The sequence below is a fragment of the Phalacrocorax aristotelis genome, chromosome 3 (assembly GCF_949628215.1).
Source record: "Phalacrocorax aristotelis chromosome 3, bGulAri2.1, whole genome shotgun sequence".
Classification (NCBI taxonomy): Eukaryota; Metazoa; Chordata; class Aves; order Suliformes; family Phalacrocoracidae; genus Phalacrocorax; species Phalacrocorax aristotelis.
Window position 1 is genome coordinate 29,670,744 of NC_134278.1, and position 21,891 is coordinate 29,692,634.

The 21,891-nt window shown below is 35.5% G+C and overlaps 1 protein-coding gene across 9 annotated transcripts in view; it reads left to right on the forward strand.

Annotated features, from left to right (window-relative positions):
* PHF3 (PHD finger protein 3) overlaps positions 1-21,891 on the forward strand; it is a 51,530-nt gene that overhangs the window by 19,619 nt on the left and 10,020 nt on the right. For 8 of the 9 annotated variants that reach the window (XM_075087040.1, XM_075087037.1, XM_075087039.1 and 5 more), the window contains 7 exons: positions 964-2,785; positions 13,647-13,974; positions 14,997-15,174; positions 17,590-17,740; positions 17,859-18,015; positions 19,060-19,176; positions 21,655-21,786. In XM_075087040.1, coding sequence (XP_074943141.1) covers positions 964-2,785; positions 13,647-13,974; positions 14,997-15,174; positions 17,590-17,740; positions 17,859-18,015; positions 19,060-19,176; positions 21,655-21,786 — 2,885 coding nt within the window. Of the gene's footprint in view, positions 1-963; positions 2,786-10,055; positions 13,533-13,646; positions 13,975-14,996; positions 15,175-17,589; positions 17,741-17,858; positions 18,016-19,059; positions 19,177-21,654; positions 21,787-21,891 lie in introns of those variants that run through there. The other variant, XM_075087044.1, reaches the window with a different exon arrangement.

Consider the following 21,891-nt stretch of genomic DNA (forward strand, 5'->3'; position numbering starts at 1 on the left):
TTCTCTATGGCCTGTGGGCCTAAAACTCGTTTTTGAGATTTTGATCCTTTTACCTGCATCACGTTAGCGCTGTGGTTCTTCACCAATAAAAACATGTATTTGCAAACAGCATTGGACTATTAGGTTAGCATGGCTCTTTATTTCCCATTAAAATTTTAATTCTTTTTACTTTTATTTGTGTACTTTCTTTTTGCTTTAAATTGGATTATACAGTTGGAGGCATAAAATCTTTCATCAAAATATCTCAATATGCTTAAGTATTTTAATCAAGTATTTAAATTCTATGTGGTAGCTGATTGATTGTGGTTAGGGTTTTTCTAACTTGTTGAACTGGTGGAGTTACTGACAGCTCTGCTTTTTCCCCTATATAGAGTAGGCTGAGTTACAAAGACAAAATTACTTAATAGGGAAGTCAGAATATAAATAAGAGCCTGTGGTACAAAGCTTGTAAATGCGCTGTTTAAAAAGGCACTGGAATTGTTTCTTGATTAGAAAATATAAGAGATGTCATCAAGTCAGAATGTGACTGCATCTCAGTTTCATATACTGTGTTCACTAGGAGCTTTGTAAACTTCACAGCTATCATTCTAATCACAATATAACCAACTTGTGCAATTTTTACTTGAGGTAGAAAAGTAGCCTGAGTTTTGATTGTCTTTTTATCATCACTTCTGTTTTATATATGCTATTCAGAACTTTCATAGCCCTTAGAATAATGAGATTTTACATCCAAACTGGCAGTGTAAAATTGAAATGCAAGTAATTTATAACTGTTTAAAGTAAAGAGCTGGGGATTTTTTGTTTGTTTTGGTGTTTTTAAGTTTAGTAAACAACTAAGTTATAAATTCTCTTTGTGTCCAGTAAGCTAAGGCTCAGGCTAAATCAATTCTATTCTAGGTAAGTCTTGTGTTTGCAAAGAGGAGGACGCAGTATACCTAAGACATTTTCTTTTTCCCTTCCTAGAACCAGTACGGAGTTTGCGACAGAGCACGCTAGCCAAACGTTCAAATGTTGCACCTATTGTTAGTACTAAGAAATCATCTGTAAAAGGTGGATCTGCTCCAAAGACCGGACAGAAACAAGAGAAAAGTCCAGCTAAAGAGACAGATGTCGCTGCACCCTTGAAAACAGAACAGCCTAGAGAAGTTAGGCGTAGTACAAGACGATCAGGACAGACAGAAGGAACGGCAGCAGCAGTAACAGCATCCCAAAGTAATACAAAAAGTCTTCCTGGTCCTGAAGAGGTGAATGAAATAAAGTCTAAAACCCTTGAGCAGGCAAAAGTTGAGGAAACATCGCAAGAGTTAAGTTGTGCTAATTTAGCAGGTCCCTGTTCTTTTCCTCCTGGAGAAACAAAGGAAATAACAGAGGTTGCAACAAAGACCGAATCTGGGAATGTTGAGTCAGTTTGTTCAGTATCTGCAGATACTGAAGTTACTGGAGTTAAAAATGAAGCAAATGATATGATTGATTCAATGGGCTCTGAAACTTCTTCGGAAGAAAAGACTGAAAATAAAACAGAAGAATCGGAGAAGAAAACACATGAGCATGATGAAAGTGGCCTAACTGGAAAAGCTAACGATCCATCTAGTGTTCGTGTGAATCCAAGTGAAATTTGTGAGACCTTTTCAAATTTGTCCAGCTCTGTAGAAGAGGGGGTTGATTGTAGTTTAAGTTCCCACAATGTGGAAGTTCCTGATGAAAATACATCTGTAAAGGAATGTGTAACAGAACCTGTAGATCATGACAAGGGAGTGGAGAAAACTGTAACTTCATCTGAGAAACTATTGGACAGTACAGAATTTGATAATCAAAACTTCAAAAGTGAACAGTTTACTTCTACTGACCCAGGAAATAGCATTTTAGACAGCACTGTTCTTGACCAAACAAGCCAAAACACACAGCAGCAGATCAGCAGTACTGAAGTAGAAGGCCCTGAGGCATCAAAATTTCAGAATGATGATAAACAAATTAACATTTCATCAAAATGTGAAAAGAATGTTAGGCCCCGGCATAGTAAATCTATAATACAGAATAAGCAAAATGTAACTCCAGGTACTCGACAGAAATCAGGTGCAGTGCAACAAGAAATAACGCGTTCAAGAACAAGAGCTGGCCTTACCGTTTCAGGTCTTCACAGTCCATCTTCAGCAAGTCTGAAGCGGAATGCAGATGAGCAAGAGAGTAATCAGCATCCAAATAACCCAGTTAAAATTAGGAAGAAACAATGTGATCTGGGTTTGAAAGCAACAAGCTGCGTTTCAGGGATGACTGGAAAAAAGCAGACCAATGCAACGCTGAAGAAAATACCCAGGGTCCAGGCTTCTGGGCAAGTACAGAAGTCATCAATTCAAAGAGCAAGTGAGAAATCTCCCACTCATCAAAGCGGTTCTAAAGACACCCACCACTCCATGCATCCATTATCAGGGCATGTTTCGACTCCTGGTCAGAAGCAAGCCCAGGGTCAGAAACACCAGCTTGCAACTGTGGTAAAGACAAATAGCTCCACAAAGGAAGAGGCAGAGGCAAAAGATCCCTCCATTACAGAATATCTGAAGGAGGATGATAAAGAAAAAAATAAATCAAAAAGAACTGATAAGAATCTTCAACCTCGCCAGAGAAGAAGTAGCAAGAGTCTTTCACTCGATGAACCTCCGTTGTTCATTCCAGATAACATTTCAACTGTTAAACGGGAAGGCTTGGAACATGCCTCTGCTAGTGAAAGCAAATATGTTTGGGTGCCCAGCAAGCAGTGTGGCTTTTGCAAAAAGCCACATGGCAACAGGTGTGTGTGGATTTGTGTCTGAGGAATTTATTATTGGTCTCAGAAGATAATTTTTTTTTCCTCTCTTACCAAATATATCATACTGCTGGTGCCAAAACAAAAAGGCGTAACTTTATAATGGAAGGCTGTGTATTATACTGTCAGTTAGCTTCCTTTGCACTCATACCCTTTTTTTGGTGGTGGTGTTTTTTTTTTTTTTTTCTTTTAAGTAGAGCTTTATAAACTAGTTTGGTAGTTTAGCCAAAAATTTTTACTAGGAATGTTTTATTATATGAATACATTTTTGAAGGTGTATTTCTGCTATGTTGTTAAAACATGTACTTTAAACTTGACTTTTTTTTCATAGAAAAGAAATAAGACCAAGATGTCTGTGTTCCAGATTGTAATTTTCTTCTTTCCAGAGACCTCTTAAGTTGAAGGATCACTGTCAGCCAAAAGAATCAAATAGTTGTTTGCATGTGACTATCATTTGGTAGAAATGTGTTTCTAATACCTAGAGATTCAGAGGTTTTTTCCAATTTGTATAATCACTGCTGTGAGGCTTTCATGTAACGGGAGTAATGAATTAGTTGGGAGGGGGAGGAGGGAGAATATTAGTCTCAAAAAAACCCTGTAAAACTGCCATGTGGGCATCTCTGAAATTGCCTTTGACTTAACCTAATAATGGGGTTGCACCTGAAGTTGATAATGTCCCTCTGTGACGAAAGTTATTCTTCCACACTGTAAGTGAACTGAAAAAGGCCACTGGGTTTCACTAATGACGTATTAATCCAAGAACAAGAATTCCTTTATTACTGCTTCTTACTTTCTGGATTTAATATTGAAATATTTCTTTGTAGTTGCAGTTTTACCTGCAACTTTTCTTTTTCTTCTTTTTAAATTAATTTCAAATCAAAGACATTTCTGATTAGTCCTTTGCTAATGTGAGAGAAACTTTTAATAGCAATTTTCAGTGAGTGTGCTTTAGAACTCCATATATTGGAGTGAAATATGGAACAATTACCTTTGGTGCCTGAGGTTTTTGTAGCATTCATTCGTATCTAAGAAGAGCCCTTGTGATTGTTACTGACTTATTATATCATATTTAGAAAACAAATACATAAAACTAATTTGCACATTTACGGTGCAGCTATAGTAACAGCATCAATGTGGCCTATTAAGAGAACTAATGCTAGGTTTGCTGTGCATGGTTGGTGAGAATTACCTGATTGAAGGGGCACTCACTGTGTGGTTTTGGTTTGGGTGGTTTGTTGTGTGGGTGTGTTTTGATAATTTTTTTTTTTTAAATCCTTTTATTGTTAGCATTGTCCCTTTACCATTCATGTCTATATAATAGTGTTTAATTTTACGCAGTTTGCATTTCCTTAGTTTTTATCTTCTCATGTGTTACTACAATGGTACATGGGTAGCCTGTATTTTAGTGAATTTTTTTAATTCAGAAAGGCTGCTTCTTGATAGGAAAATGCTTATGTAGATATTTTTAAAGCAAAATACGTATATTGGGGTTTTAAACTGCTTTATATCTGTTTAATTAAGCTTTGAGTTGAACTTTTCCTGTTTACTTTGTATTTTTGCTAACATTTTAAACATTCTGTGGGTTTTCTTGCTCTGAATGTCTTGTCAGAGTTCAGGAGGTCTTTTTTTTTTTTTTCTTTAATAATACAAAATGGATCTAACCAATACCAGGAAGATAAACAGCAGTGAGGCAGAACTAAATCTGCTTATTTTAGTTTATAAAGTCAAAGTAATGCTCCAGAAGATATACATACTGTGCATTGATACAAGATTAAATGCAACATACCAGTTTTGCATCACCAGCTCAAACTGCTGCTAGAAGAATAGCGTAATGTATGGATCACTAGCTGAGCTCGGATTGAGAGAGCCCATGAATTGCCACAGGTGGTGATTATGGGCATCCTCATCTTTGTAATGTCAGTCTTGTTACTGATTTTTTTTTTAAAAATATGTCTACTGTTGACACAGCCAACAGTTTCAGTGGGAAAAGATCAGATTTGTTAAATGTAGAAAGACGCTTAGTACATAAACACAGAATTTTTGTATATAAAATCTGGCTGAGGCGCAGTAGCGGAGTGAGGAAGCTTGCGGTGTTGAGCCCCATGCTTGATAGAAGACTTAAGACTGTCAGTCCAGCACTTTTTATCATCACTTATTCTAAAAAATGAAATTTTAATTTGTTCAAATTACTTTTAATTTGTAGTTGTATGCTACAAATAAAAACTCTCGAACCTTTCAGATTCACTCAATGTCATTAAGATACAAGAGGAAGCAAAACTCGTATCTCAAGTGCCTTGGCAGCTTTGTACTTGTTTAGTTGTGCAAGGACAAGAAAATGTTTTCAGTACAGTGCAAAAAAAAAAAAAAAAAGCTTAACATGATAAATTTCACTTTTATCACTTGGAAAAACATCGAAACTATCAAAATTGACTATAGTGATAAGGTTTTTTCATTCACATTGTGCATTGCTTTTCAAGGAGTTTTTGTTTCCCTTTTGTAATAGCCTAGCTGGCCAGCCTGTTTCCTTTCTCTCTGCTCATTGTATAGGAGAAAAGGAGAAAATGCCAGACACAAATATTGTTAAATGACAGTAAATTCAACAAATGTCAAAGGCAGAGCTAAGATCTGAAACAATATTTGTGTTTATATCCTGCTCTATGGTTAATTAAACTGGAAATTTTTATCAATGCTGCAGTACAAATTGCTTGTAGAAAAAGAAGTTGAACTGAAGTTGCAGCCCTGAGTTGGGAGATAATGTGCATAAGACCTTTGCAGTATGTTGTGTTAATGAAACACATTTAGAATTCAGGCTGCAAAGCAGTCATTACTTGAACCTTTTTGTATTCCCTACAATAAATGCAAAGCCACTAACTTGTTGATAATGTAATACTAAGCTTGGAAAATTGATTCAGGTCAAAGATAATGTGTGGAGATTGTTTCATGAGCCTTGTTTGTGTACAGAATCCCCAAAGAGGAGTACTTATGTAGGCCTTTCGCAGCCCTGGAGAAATCTTGCTGTGCCTGCTAGAACAGTAGGAGGAGGATGGTACTTCTATGTTGTTTTATTTCAGAATCAGCATCTGACAGATGGATTCAATTTATATCTGTAAGAATACATGCAATAATTTCCTGACTGCGTGCAAAGTCAAAGTGTGCTTACCTTGCACTGCAGATACAATGCATTTGGCTGGAAAGGAGGAATCCTTTTTTACAAACATGTGACTTAACGTGGTCAAAAAAAAATTTACAAGTTATAATGTGTCTTGCTTTATGAGAGGCATGACTGGTTTTTTTCTGTTAAAAGATAATAATTCTTTGGCACAGATTTGAACTGTCACTATTCATGCTCTGATTTCTACTTGTCTGGATGCTTATAAGCTGGAACCAGCTAGTTGTTTTGTATTTTGTATATTCCTTACCCAGAGAGTGGGTGGTCAATATTTGGCTTTGGGACCGATTGTTTCAGTCTGCTTGATGTATTGTGTTGATTCCCATTGAGATTTACCCTTGCAACATAACTAAAAAACGATTATTCTTTCATGTGAAAACTAAACCCTATGTTTCTGGGCAAGTCAGATAATTATGCTGTAACTTTTTGTACTTAGTAATTTTCAGCACATCGGAAACAGGTGGTTGGTTTTTTTTTTATTCCCCAGTGCAGTTTGAATTATTGTTGTTACTCATTATAGCATTGCTTTGAAATCGTTTAACTTTGCCATGGTGTTCCCATATTGCTGTCAGATGTTTTCTCATCAGCTAATAACATAAATCATACACATAAATTTTCATTAATCTGTTTATAGGTGTAATGTGTATGGATATGCATATCACAGAAAAAAATGTAACAGACTGAAGTTACTACCTCAACTTCTTAATGAGTTCAAGTGATGTTGAAAATACTAAGCTTGTCACAAACAATTGTTATTTTTCCTGAAGACATATCAAGGGTTTTTAAAGATAGTAGAAGAAAAAAATAATATTTAATTTCTTGGCATGGAGCTAGATGAAGATGGTAGATTTGCAGACATTAAGAAATCTGCTAACGTAAGATTTCTTATTCTGTGCATCATATGCATCCTTCTGGTATAAGGGTTCATACTGTAAATTTCTCCAGTTTTTATTGTAGGTGTTCAAATTCCCTGCAGGCTGGAGGGCTGAACTCATTCCTTTCTTGTACAGATAGACAAAACCTAACTGATAATTTGCAGTTTGTCTCCCTTGTCTTCACTCCATCTTCTTTAATGGGAGAAATTCCACCAATTTCTGATTAATAATTCATACTACATAACTTGAAACGTTCTGTTCCTAAGCAAATTTTCTAGAAAGCATTATATCACAAGACAAGTTGGTAGTTTTAATTTGTTGCTGGTGACTTTCTGTTTTGATTTCTATGATTCTAGTAAGGGTTTTTTAATTGGCTGTGGGAGTTCGGGCATTCTCTTTTGTTTTGTGGGTTTTTCCTGTTTTTTTTTTATTTATTTTTTTTTATTTTACTGTTGCTTGACATTTGATCATGCATTTTGCGTAGTCAGACACAAACTGGCCTTGTCAGAGTGCACAGAAAAATTGTGATACAAGACCAGAATTTTACTTAGGGTCTCTTTTTTTTCCTGTCGTTTCAACTCTGCTTTAATAGAGAGGAAAAGTTAGTACTATTATAAAAGGCAATTAATTGGAAAGCACAGGAGTTGATTTAGCAAAGACATAGTATTCCTGATCTCTTGCATACATGTGGTCACTAAAAAGTTTCTGCACAACTCTAATACAGAAAATTACTTCAGTTGATGGATGAAGTTTAAAAAAAAAATCTGAAAACTGTCTTTTTTCTATAGTAAAGACTATTGTTAGGACATTTGTTCTTTGAAAATAGTGCTAATACTTCACTAAACTATTCTGAAACCAGGCTATTGTATAATTTGCACAACCAGTACAAAAGAGAATGGTTGAGGAAGGAGATGAAGGCCCCAAACTTATAACTACCCTTAATTTACACGTGCATTTTTTTTAAGGGTGGATGCATATACAGCAAATGAATCATTGTTGTGACAACATTCTTCACAAGAAACAGTAATTAGAATAATTATGATGCCTTAGTTCTAGTACATGTTCATTGAATATTATGAGTATGTGACACTGCAGATTATGCAAGATGTCATCAATTTACAGTCATGGATGATGCTTTTAAGTTTTCTGCCTCTGTTACTGCTTTCTTCCACTGAAAAGCCTTCCGATGTTAAAAGCTATCATCCATGTCCACCCACAGCTATAGAAAAACTGAATGACAGTATAAACAAAATAGCATTGTCATGAATAATTAAAGAATGGAAGGACTTCAATGGGTTTTATATTTACAGCTGTATCATTTTATTAGTACTTTTTTATATGGATTGTATTACTTTGCTGCAGTATTAGTAGGATTGTTATTAAAACCAGTACCATAAGGGAATCAGGTAAATGGATAGCATGAGTTGTCTTAAATACATAGTTTTAGAAAGTATGTATGTATATGTGTGCAGTTTATAGAACATATGATCCTGATCCTGCAAGATACAACATGTGCATAGAATCCACTGGTAATAGAGCTTCCCTTAAGGATTAAAAAAAAACCAAAACAGATTTGAGATTTATTGTACCAATGTGGTTTTTTTGGTTTTGGGAAGGTCAGTGATATTGATTTTCTTGTTTTGTTGTTGGGCACATTTCATGCATTCACCTTTAGTTCAAAGAGCACAGGGTTGCTTGTCTCCCTGCTTGTTTCCTTTTTGGAGAGGTTCATGTAACATGAAAACCAAAGAAAATTACACCTTTAAGGCAAAAAGAAACTTACATCACATAAAAACTGGGGTATTGAAATGTAGTACTTAGTAAATAAGTTTGCAGTGTCTCTTTCCTATGCTGCGAATTCCATGTAAAGACATCTGCTGATAGTGTTTCTATGAAGATGGGTCGTTCTTCTTTCTAGAAGATCAAAATCTGAAAAATCACGTTACCTGTGTTAGACTTGTACAAAAAGCAAACGAGCGACTGCTCGTGTGTATGTGCTCTGACAAGGTAGTGCAATTTTTTTTTTTTTTTTTTGACAAACACTTGTTTCACTTGAGCTTTGAATCAAGCCCCTACTACTTCACTGATGTGGAACATAGGCTCTGCTAAAGCTGCTGTGAATATCTTCTCCACTAGTAACATCTTTATTAGCTGAAGGAAAAATAGTTGCCTCCATGCAGTGCCTCTGCTTTATCATTGAGTGGACTGTAGCATCAATGCAGATGAGGCACAGTTGTAATGTTAATACAAATTTATGACAAATTTTATAGAATATTGGTGAACAGTGCCGTTAAAGGGGGAAAAATGCAGGTGTGGGACATGCTTTAAATACTCAAGTCCTTCAAAGTGCATGAACAGTGGTTTTACTCTTAGGTGAGTTCAGGGCTAGGGTGTTGTTTTGAATAGTTTCTTTTGCATTTTTTTTGGTCAAGATTTCAGTCCTGTTGGTGTGTTACACAAATGCAAAGGACTAAAGAGAGGGAATTATTTCTGAAGTAAATGATTTTCTGTGGCAATGTACCTCACATCATTAATTAATCTTAAAATGCTGTTTACTGGCCCACACTGAACTATTCTGAGAGCTCCCAATTTTTTGTCTTTCATTTTACTCAAGTATAGCTTTACAACAAACAATTGTTTTATAAGATGGTTTCCACCCATTTTACTTGTAAAATCTTATTTCACAGTAGTGGCTTTCTCAGGAAACTTGCTTTTGATACATACATTGAATGTATGTAAATTAATTTTAAAACGTGGCCTGTGTATTTTGAAAATAAATAATCCAAGCATGAGATTTTCATCCAACAGATGAATTTAATTTACTACAAATAACACACCAAGGAAAATCTCACAATCCTAGGAGAGCTTCTAGAGGGTTTTTATTTGGATTGTGTCTCTTTCTGTGTGTCTCGTATATTACTTTCTGATATTAAGGTGCATCTTTTCATGCTGAGGTGTGGACTATCAAGAGGATTCTTTAAAAGGAAAGAAACAATAACATACTCTATGGAAAGGTCCAAGTGAAGTATAGTACTGTATGCTGTTACATGTCTGCTCTTTCTAGATTTCTCTTAAACAAAATTTTGTTTTTGTATTAGAAGTCCGGTGAAAGCAATTCTATTATTGAATGTGGCATGATTTAATATTTTAAAACACATTTTTCTTTCTCTTTCAGCTTTACATCTTCCAATCCAGCCTTACAACATGGGTAAAACTCCTGCACTTCAAACTTGAAGCAGTCTGCAGTCAGAAACTTTGGTGTTTTAATAGTCCAAGATATCAGAACCTCTTCAGTCACAACTGACAGCTGTGCAAGAGGACATCCTTGATCCTTCAAGCCAGGCTTCAGTTTCCCTTGACTCCTCCTTTTAGTCTCTGAGCATTGCCCGTTACCCAGTTATAACTGCTGTTACAAATCATAACTGTTTTGTGTGCAGATGGGTGAAATAGATAAAGTTGTAATTGTGGCCTTATAGTAAAAAGGCTTATTTACACTACTGTTATCAAAATCAGTATGCTCTCTCCCAGCCTCAGAAGTCAGTCTTGCAGTTGACTAGTGTGAAAAATACTAGTAGAAACAGTGAACTTTTTAGGCAGGCAGCACCAGTATTTTTATTACCATTTTGTACAACTACAGTTAAGCAAGACAACTGTAAACACTACATTCTATTTTATAGTACAGGCTTCACGGACGTTTCCAGAATCTCTTTGTAGTCTTAGTTTCTGAATCCTGAATTCTGAAGTTTAATTGTGTGCCTGTATATAGTGTAATTGAAACTTTATTAGACTGGAATGAAGCCAAATGGATATTCCATCTTCAGTAGTTTGCTTAAGATGGCTCGAATGATATCTGTCTGTCTTGGTGTATATTCTTAGTGAAAAATGGTCTGTTTCTGAGCTGAATTCATACAGGGTTTTTTACTTTTTTTTTCTTGATAGACCTGAAAATAAAGATGTAAGACTGGATGTCTATCTGGTGCTTTCCTCATCATACACTATCCCTATTGCCCACTTATTATGTGTGTGAGCTAAGCTGAAAAATTCCCTGTGCTGTCAGTTTGAAGTTGAAGATGTGCAGCATGCAGCATCTTGTGTATTTTAGTCTCCGGAGTTCATCTCTGCTTTTTTGCAAATTCAGCCTCTCTCCTAAATAATCACAATTTTGTTTTGGTCGCTAAAGGTTGCAATCTGCCTTGCTTGTTTAACAAATTAGTCTCCAATGCCTGAACTTCCAAACGGGGAAAAAAAATCTTTTTTTTTTTTAAATAAAAATTCAAGTAGTAGTTGTGGTTTCAAGATTCTTGATTTCCCTCTATTTTTGGCCAAAAGGCATTAATTCATTAGTACATTAAAGTATCCTTTAACCTCTGTAGAAAATCTTACGTTTGGAATTTTTGTAACCAGTTTCAGTATTCCCAAATCTTTAGTAATATTTTCCTGCTGTGGTGTGAGATGTTTTTTATGTAAAGCATCCTCTTGTGGGTCCTTGTAGTTGTGAAATAGGCACTTGTGCTCTATTTCCTGCCATCATGCGTTTGGCTCTGGGCTCTCAGAAAGGAGCAGTCACCTTTGTGTTAAAAGTCCCATCGCTGCTCTATGGTTTTCCTGTTGTGTTTATGAGTGTTATGGTATTACTCTGGTAAGAGCATCAGAAGCAGTTGTCCCCTAATGTTACAGTTCTTCTATCTTCACTTTGCTGGAATGTGGGTCTGGAAAGATTGAGGTACTGCCAAAATGTGAAGGAACCTCTGCCTTCCTAATTGAAATTACTAAATAGATGGGCAGATACTGTTTGCTGGTCATGACTAATAACAAAAATGTACTTGCAGCTCAGAAAAAAGAAAATATAAAAAGATAAGAGTTTTCTTCACAAACTAGATTAAAAACTGGTTTATTCAAATCTAGCAAACGGCATCGTAGGCTAGTGAAGCTGGAAATGACATTTTTCTCAAACTGCTGGAGCTTTAAAGCTTCTCACACTCATTTTGCATCAAAATACTGTTTACTTCAGCAGAATTTAATCCTGATTTATTTTGGGCAAGCAAGGACAGAACATAAAGCTACAGTGTTTTCTTTCCTTCTCTTGTCTTTCAAACACCTGCTGTTAAATAGATATTTCATCTCTTGAGATACCTGTAGTTTCTTGAATATAGTACTGGCATCAAAGCATCTAGAGTGTTCATCTACAGTTCTGGGGAATGAGAGTTCCTCTAAGCAGGTTCTGTAATATTTATATGGTTTTGCAAAGTAGGTAAGTCAGCAGATAGCAGATCCTAGCTTTAGTAGGAACATAGATACATCAGGAATAATTTTCTGTAGAATCATCTTATGAAAGAGATTTATAGGATATTATAGAGACATGGTTTGCAGGTCAGTGTATTTAGCTTGTGGAATATAATGCTGAAACAACCAGCATTTCACTGAATTACTTCTTAAATCAGGTCTGCTATGGAATTTAAAAACTAATAATTCAGTAAATTTTTCAGTATTAACCAAAGCACTCACACTTTTCATAATACACTTGCAGTCTTGCTGGATTTTCTTCGTCCAGGCAATATATGTCATGGTACATATATTTATTATATTTTATGCAAGCATAAAAAAAAAATTAAAAGGGGAAAGAGAACGTAAGTGGATAATACAGGAGATCTTGCTACATTATTTGAAAGCAGATCTTTAGTAATGATTCATTATTATAAGAAAGGATTGTAAACAAAAAAAACCCACAAAACCAAAAAACCCCCCACAAACTACCAATTAAGTCTCCTGAAATAGATTTATTGAGTGTTTAACCTGTCTAACTTTGAAATTCCACATCCTTCCAAAATAGTTCCACTGGAAATTGTACCTTTCAGTGCAGTTAGGTGCTAGTGATACCTAATGAAGTTTTCAAAATGCTTCTGCAAAATAGACGGAAATTATGGTTTTATTTTAGGTCAAGTAACTTTTACACTTCAAAAATCTTTTCTGTACCTGAAGTTACTTTTACCTTCAAAATAATGGAACAGTTTGTGACTGTCAGATGAAAAGTATCCTTTAGATGATAATCATTTTAGTGTTTGAAACATTCATTAAACTTTTAGCTCTGTATCAAATAGCTGAAGAACACAAAGTGGGATGTACCTTATTTAAAACCAGCCAGTCAGTCACTGTGAGCTAGCCAGATGTAGTTGGGAGCCAAACTCCTGGCCTTGTATTCACTAGTAGTTCAGTATAGTGGTCTAAGGAATGTGTCGTAAAATACCATCTCAGTCAGAGTGTCTTGATATTTCTGTACTGATCATATTTGTCAAAACACTCAGTCATCTCTTACTGCTGTGGAAGACTGCAGTTGATACATTTCTGCTGTAAGGATGATGATCACATTGGAAGGAAAGCAAGGATAATAAGCTCTTGCAGGAAAACTTTTGAATCTTAACAAACAAAAGTTTATTGGTTTTGGGAGTTGTAGATTTTTGGTTGGGTCTGTTTTTTTGTTACATTCCTATACGTTTTTTTTTTAAATAGTAGTCTGAAAAAATCCTGTTGGTAGGATTTGGGGCCAGGTTAGAAAAAAAATATTGAGGTTGTGATATTCTCTTGGACTATTGCAAAAGGCAGAAAGGCAAAAAATGTGTTTCACAGGAAGATCGTACCATGTCGTAAGGCTGGAGTTGGATGTAAAGCTTCAAAGAAAATCACTTACCAGGTAAGAAGGAATTGTTGAGATGCACAAATCAAAACAAGTATAGAACGTTCTGTTTCAGTTGCTGTATGTTCTTTTATAGCCTCTACACTGACTGACGTCTTATTTTGTTTTCAGGTTCATGGTAGGCTGTGGTAGATGTGATGACTGGTTTCATGGTGATTGTGTTGGACTGAGTCTTTCTCAAGCGCAGCAGATGGGTGAAGAAGATAAAGAATATGTGTGTGTGAAATGCTGTGCTGAAGAAGACAAAAAAATGGAGTGTGTTGATCAAAGTATACCAGATACTCAAGTGAAACTTGAAATCCATAGAGAAGAAAAAACAATTGAGTGTGAAAAACCAGGAATGTCGAAGCAAATACCTACTTGTAATCTAAATGTACCAACTGAAAAAACAAAGCAAACAGAAGACACTGGGAAGCACAAAGTCAAAATATTCAGACGGGTGAGTTGTATTTAATGCTTAAAGTTCTGCTAATCGTTGGGGGTAGGAGGAGTTTCCTCCTAATGCCCTGCTATTTAAAATACCATATTTCAAACATTTCTGTAAGTTTTATATTAAACTTCTCTATTATTATTTTCAGAGTTACTTCATTTTCTAACTGGCTTTTTTGATATGGTACTGCTAAACTCCTCTGACATTGAGCAGGGTCATGCACATGTCATATGTGTGCGTGTATTTACACCTTATATATAGGTGTATATAGAAATGGTGAAACTGCATTTTTCTTATTTCTAAACATTTTTACAGGATGTCTGTCAATTTGCTGTATGATATAAACCACAGCTCTTTAGCATATCTGTAAAACAGTATGAAAACTGTTTTAGTTTCAGTTTTGATTATTCTAATGTCAGACTCTGTGTGTGGAAGAAAATGCCTAAAATTTTAATTAGGGCCTTTCTGCTTTCTTTGTCTCATTTTATTAACCAAAGTATAATTTGCAAGAGCAGTGAGATGTTTTTATTACAATTCTTTAGACTCTTTTACTATATAGCCTCATATTCATCATAACTTAATCATCTGTAATAATTTTTGTCTTATTTCTGAATAGTAGTACTGTAATTCTGACATGTAAGCTATTCTGTTTGGAAACCACATGTAAATCAAAATTAAACGTAAGTGACTTCCTGTGGATACGTGGCTAAAACTGGTTAAGAGGTACTCATTGGTATCCCTGACCTTTCAAAATGTCTGAAAATATGGTGGTTTTCAACATAGAAACAGTTTCAACTGCGAACTCCCCATGATGTGTCTTCGGCCAATATTTCAAAGTGATTGTTAAGCAATACTTGGCAGTATTTCGGGATGTTGTTCAGTAACTTTTAAAAAAATGTTATACAACAGTGCATACATCCAGGGAATTTGTTATACAGTACACTTAAAAAAATGGGGAAAATGTGTGTAATTATGTAGTGGTTCATTGTAGCATTCAGTAGTGTGCTAACATGTGTAAATGTTTATTTCAGGAATCTGGTGATGTGAAGAACTCGTCTGAGTCCAGGGACTTGGATACTAAAAAAGGCCAGCATGTTCCTGCTCGAAAAGGATCACAAACTGCTGTAATTCCTCGGCGGTCCCCTGAAGATAAAAATGAAAAAATAAGCAAAGAGTCTCTTAGTGGTGTTGAAAGGTCAACGAAATCAGGTAGTGAGGTTTGGTGGAGTACTCTACGCTGTATTTCGCATAGATGTTCAGTGAAGAATGCTGACTTTTGTTATAGTAACAGTTTTTCAAACCACATGTGATAGTGATCTGAAGAGCTGTTTGCTCCCATGATGTTTATGATCTTAATTTCTCATTTCTTTTTAAATTTTATTTAGCTGGTAAATGTTTCCTGTGTAGATGTGTGCATGTTTCCTGTTTGAGTAGTAGAGGATGCTCATGTAATCAAGAATGGGGGAAGTACACAGAGACATCTCTGTACTAAACTTTATTTCACATTGCAGAGAACTGTGAAATACTCTTCCATAAAATACTGTGGAAAAACTTAATGTGCATAAAAGCATGTTAATTGCTATATGAATTATATTTCTGCTTACTGATGTCTCTTGCACAAACTGGCAAATAATTGTATTGACTAATGTCAAAGGGGGACACTATATTGCACACTGAGCCATCAGATTTTCATCTAAGTTGTAATTGAAAGGTTGAAGGTATGTATTTCCTCGCCCAGCAATATCCATCCCCTCCCCAGCTCCCTTCTGGGAAGCATTCTTCTAAGATCATGGCAGTATGAAATCGTTGTCATTTGGGACTGAAATCTCAGCAGCAAAGGTAGTGAGATTTTGTGAGAGAACTGTGTCTATAACTCCTAAACTCAAGCTTTGAATTCTTGCCTTATTAAAAAAAAAAAAAAATCAGCTCTTCTGGTCTGATACATTATAGAAACTCTTTTTGGTGGAAGAAAACTATTGAAAATGTCAGGGTTAAATGTAAATCTAAGTGTAAGTATTTAATACTGAATGGTATCTTTTAGACTTCCAGTACCTTGTTCAACTTTGAAATTCTGAGGCACAAAATAATTGACATCCTTTTTTAACTGCAAATTACATGGAGTGAAATGAGTCTTTGGCATCTGTGAAATAATTGAATTGTTCTAAAATATATTAATTCAACTAGGAGATGACAAAAATGTTTTTACAATGACAATTTCAGAATAGAAGTTAATGTTAAAAATCATTTTTACCGGGGGGAGGTTTGGCAGTCTCATTCAGGACAATTGGCATAAAATTATTAAGCGGCACATTTGTCTTAATCTCTTAACTGCTTTAAATTATGCTTATAGTGGCATTGTTTATTGCTAATCTTGCCCATCACTTCACTGTTACAGAACTGTGTTTTCAGATGGTTGAAACTGCCAAAATGTTGCTGGTATGTGGAGGTTTTCCATTGCCCCTGACCCCTTCAGGCTAAAACTTTGAAAAGGCTTTAGTCTGGTTCTTCACCACCCTTCTGAGGAGGACAGGAGAAAAAAAAAAAAGGAGCAAATAAAAGCATTGTTAGAGCTGCTTCACTTAACAAGCTGAGCATACTCATCATTGAGATCACAGTGCAGAGTGGCAAACAGCCGTCTCTGGTCTGTTCCACCTTGCTGGTGAGGAAAGGGAAATCAGTAATTTTGATAGGGGTCACAGTCACATTTATGAGAGAGTTGATGATCCAACCACATAGTCTGCCCAACAAAAAATCTGTCTTTTTCTGGCTACTTGAAAGTGTAGTTAGTTTGCTTCTGGTATTAATGTATTTTAAGTTGCACTCCACAGGTGAAAGTAATAATACAGAAATACTTTTTATTGTCAGACACTCAAGCTGGATCTTTCAGTCTTGAATTTGTTTCTTTTTTCAAAGCAGAAAGTGAATAAATTAATATTGTTTATTTCCCATTGCTTTCATAAACAGAAGGCTACTGCTCTAAGTTAGTGACATGCTCACAGGCTGAGACAAGTGAGCTTTCTGCTGACACTGAAAATTTAACGTTGAAGACTTCGGGGTTTTTTGCTTTAATGATTTTAATTTGTTTAGGAAATTCCATTATTTGTATTATTTATGACACAAGCCTTGTCACCTGAATCAGAAGCTGAGATTATTATAATGGAAATAATTTTGATGGCTATCAATTTTCTGCATCAATTTTGATTGATGCTGAAATTTTAAAGTGAAGTTTAATATACCTGTAGTATGTGCTTCCCAGTATATTATTTCTCAGTTTACTTATTGAAAAATTAATGCATGCTTTTACAAAAGTTCAGAGTCAAAAATCCTGCTTAAGATCAAGCTAGTAAGCACTGTATGGTGCAGAAGAAAATACCTTAATTTAAAGAGTAAAAGTCCTGTTTGTTTCTGCTAAGAAAGTTTTTTCTTGATTAATCCATGTAATACAAAATCCAAACCAAATAAGGGAAAAAACAACCAACCAACCATCCTGTGAGTCCATTCCTTGTCCTTGAAGGTCAATTCTTAGCAGTTTAAAAATACAGCTTAATGGCATTTAGCAACAGTAAAAATTTATAGGGGTGGCTTGAGTAGCTTACAATTTTTTAACTGTCTGTGTTTTGATAGGTGTTCATGAGAAACAAGAAATTAAGAAAAAGAAAAATGAGAAAGGATCCGTTAGTGCAACGCACCTGCCAGCTGTGCCAGCGTCCAAGCCTTCTGCTGATCAGATAAGACAAAGTGTCAAGCAGTCTCTTAAGGAAATTCTGATGAAAAGGTAAAGATACATTATTAAATGAAATTAGTAATTTGTGTTTGTAATTCTTTTCTTTCAGAAGGCAGAGAAAAAAATATTACTTGAAGCATTTGGCAATTTCCCTTATGTTTTCTCACAGATTGACAGACTCCAGTTTAAAGATTCCCGAGGAGAGAGCAGCAAAAGTTGCCACAAAGATTGAAAGAGAGCTGTTTTCTTTTTTTCGGGACACTGACTCAAAGTATAAGAACAAATACAGAAGCTTAATGTTCAATCTAAAAGATCCTAAAAATAATGTATGTATTACTTGTCTCTTGTGCTTTACAGAAATCTTTTATTTGCTGTATATTAAAGGAACAGTCTTCTATGTAGATACATTATTAATCCTTTCACAGTCTGTCCTGTTTATTTTTTTCTGTAGGTTTCCTCATCTCAGTGATGTTGTTTGTCCTCTTGTGCACTCGGTGTTCTCTGTGTCCTTTTTCACTTGTTCTCCACTATTAATTCTTCAACTCCTTGCTCCCAGTGTACTTTTTATAGTGGGGATTCGAAGTGTAGTGGATACAGCTCGCTTAGTGTCTTTACCACTGATCTGTTGTTTGGGTGTCCCTGTCCTCCCGTAACTCTTTCCTGCTTCCTGTAGTTATTTTTGTTTCTGTCCAGTAGCTTGTATCACTGTGCTTTTTCATACCCAGATTTCTCAAGCTTGGTCTTCACTTCTGCTTTCTATGAGACCATTATTCAACATCATACTCACCGTCTCAACTTCTTCTATGTTTTGTCCTTTCATCAGTTATTCTGATCAAGTTGCTTTGTCCATACTATTTTACTATTACAGTCAGACAACTATAAATTTCATGAAAAGGCTAACTTCTGTCACTGTCACTGACTTCCCTTTGCTCATACTGCTAAATTATGTGGGGTTTTTTACCCCACAGGAATTCAGTTCAGTCAGTCAAGAAGCATAGACATCCTCTTTAATACTAGTGTCTTTCTGGTGTGTAATACAGGGGATTTGCAACTGTACAAAAAAAAAAAAGTCTGAGTTACTGCTGCAGTGGGCATAAACTCACTTTCTCCTTTGGAACAACACTTAATTATACATCTGATCATTAAGGGTATATGTAGATACATTCTGTTATGTAGAATAAATGGAGCTCTGGAATTAAGCTTTTACGTTATAAAATCCAGTACTGCTTCCTACAGTGAGACAGGACTACAAAACCACATGATCTGTGTAGCTGTACGGAGTATGTTGTATGTTGCTTCTTTGCTTTGTTTCCTGATGAGAGCTGGTTTTTGTCTTGATAGCTGTGGTTAACTTTTCTTCTTTCTTTTAGATATTATTTAAGAAAGTGCTGAAAGGAGAGGTTACTCCAGACCATCTAATAAAAATGAGCCCAGAAGAACTGGCTTCCAAAGAACTGGCTGCTTGGAGACAGAGAGAAAACAGACATGTGAGATTTGTCAACTTCTGTTGTTTAGTCAACTGCATAAGCATATTTAACTTCTGTTTTCAGGTTAAGTGTATGTGGAGAGAACAAAATGCATGTTGCACAAAGCAACTCTTGACTAATCAGGAGGATCTTTTATAATTTATTTAGTATTCCAAACCCAAAGGTGGTGTTAGGACAGAAGTGAAAGAAGTGTAGTAAATTCCTGAAGGGGGGAAACCATGCATTTTCCTTTGCCATGCAACTTTGTTGCTGCTTGCTCACTCTTTCTTCTATCTCAAGAGTGAAGGCTTCTTTGTCCTTATTTCCAACAAGATTTTAAAGCTCTTGCTGGAGCTTTATAGACACCAGCTCTTAGAAGGGGACAAAGATCTCTTTGGACAAACCAAACTGAACTGGTGTTGTTTATAACTTACATACTGACGGAGCGTGACAATTCATCTATGAAGTAGAAAACATGAAGCTGAAAACTTGATCTGCCAGTCTGAAAAGCAGTCTAAAGGGAAAAAACAAACCAAAACAACAACAAACAGAACAAAGTGTAGGAAGTTTTAGGTTAGTTAAGAGCATTACTTTTCTTGAAACAGAAAGTCACACTTCATTTATAGCTGTGTTGACAATTTAGAAGGAGAAACAGGAATATAAGGAGCTGTGTAATTTTCATAGAGGATGTTTTTTTCTTAGATATATTATCAAGTTTATTGGGCAGCAGGTAGTTTGATGATAGTTAACTGCAGCCATTTAGAAATGTCCAGCTTACTGCATCAAGTTTTCTAGTTTACAACATCTGGATTTGTGTCCGCAGCACCTCTGGTGTTCATATGCCACTTCATAGAACTGAAAGGCACAAAATTTGGGTAGTGTTGACCAGTTTGAATTTTGTATTTGGGTTTTATGATACTAGGAATTGTGGGTTATATCAGATGACTTCATGGCCTCAGGCTGTGTCAGGGGAGGTTTAGATCGGATATCAGGAAAAATTTCTGTACTGAAAGAGTGGTCAGGCATTGGAACAGGCTGCCCAGAGAGCTGGTGGAGTCACCATCCCTGGAGGTGTTAAAAAACCTGTAGAGGTGGCACTTATGGTTTAGGAGACATGGTAGTGTTGGGTTGACGGTTGGACTTGGATGATCCTAGAGGTGTTTTCCAACCTTAATGATTCTATGGTTCTTTGACTTCAGACAAAAAATCAATGAACAGGTAGTGTAACATAGAATATATTAAAATTCATCCTCTTGCATTCTGGGTGCTCGGAATGAAAGAATATCCAGTGATAACTGATTCAGTACAGTGGGCTGCTGTTCTTGAGACTGTGACTTGCATTGCAGCATTAATTGTTCCTGGTTTTTACCTTTTCTTTGCATATTGCAACTAGACCTGTTTATGAATCATGACAACTTTTTGCTAGTTCCTATGCAAAAACAGCTGTTGAATTATTCTATTTCCAAAGTTGTTTTGAGGGTCTTAGAAAGGCACGAGAAGTTTGTTTATTCTGCAGCTATGTAAAGCCCATCTTTTATAGTACAGGTTCATTACATTTATTTTACAAACATCAAGCAAATACTGAAAACAGACCATGCAAAACAATATTCCACTGCTGTGAGGAACGGCTTCAAAACAAAGCATATACTGCTCAAAAATTACTGAAGAGTCCTAAATATTTCAGAGAAATACTTCAAAATTTCTAGAATTTGGAATGGAACACAACATGTAAAATAAACAGCAATGTATCATTTGGCTATATTTTTCATTTTCCTATTTAAGCAAGACTTTAATACTTTTATTTAGTTTTTTTTCCCCGAAGTTTTCCCAGTGTGTTCAAAAGTAACTGTAGGCATTTGGCAGACAGATAAAGCAATGATAGAATCCTTGTTTCCTTATGAAACCAGGCTTAAAGTATTGGGGACAGCCAACACAAACCATTTCTGGTTTAAGAAGTAGAAAAGTGCTTTAAGAAGCGATTTTAGAAATAATGGTTTATGTTTTATTTTTTGTGACTGAGCAAAGCAGTAGTGCTGATCAGAATTAACACATCCATTACTTGAATAATACATTTAAATATTGTTATTGAGGTAGAGCATTATGTTTATATACTCAGAAACAAGCTCTTGAAAAAGGATAAAAATCTATATGTATTTATGCCTATGTTGGCCCTATTATTATTGGAAAAGAGTTGGTGTGGGTTTTTTTTCCCTTTAACTCTTGGAAAATCAGAATTACCTGTCTTTTAATGTAGTACTGGAGGTCTGCTTTATAACTTTTTTATATACTTGCCTGGTAACTACTCGCTGTACTGAAGGTGAGGTTAGACTGACTGCTTGTGCGTTTGCTTTATGAAACTACTTGACACTTGCAAAATAAGAATGTTTTCTATTTTTTTGCTAGACCATTTCCTAATTGCAGTCCTATTTTCTGTTATCTTTGTAGATTTCCAAATTTTATTATATGGAAGTAAATATAAATAACTTCTTGTTTTTACAGACAATTGAAATGATTGAGAAAGAACAGAGGGAAGTTGAAAGAAGACCTATTACAAAAATTACTCACAAAGGAGAGATAGAAATTGAAAGTGAAACACCAATAAAGGAACAAGAGGAAGTTATGGAAATTCAGGTAGAAAAGAGAAAGCATGGCAACACAGTGTATTTACTTCATAGATAATATGGTTGAAAAGTAGTTTGTTCATTATTTCATTGTTCAGACCTGTAATTATATACT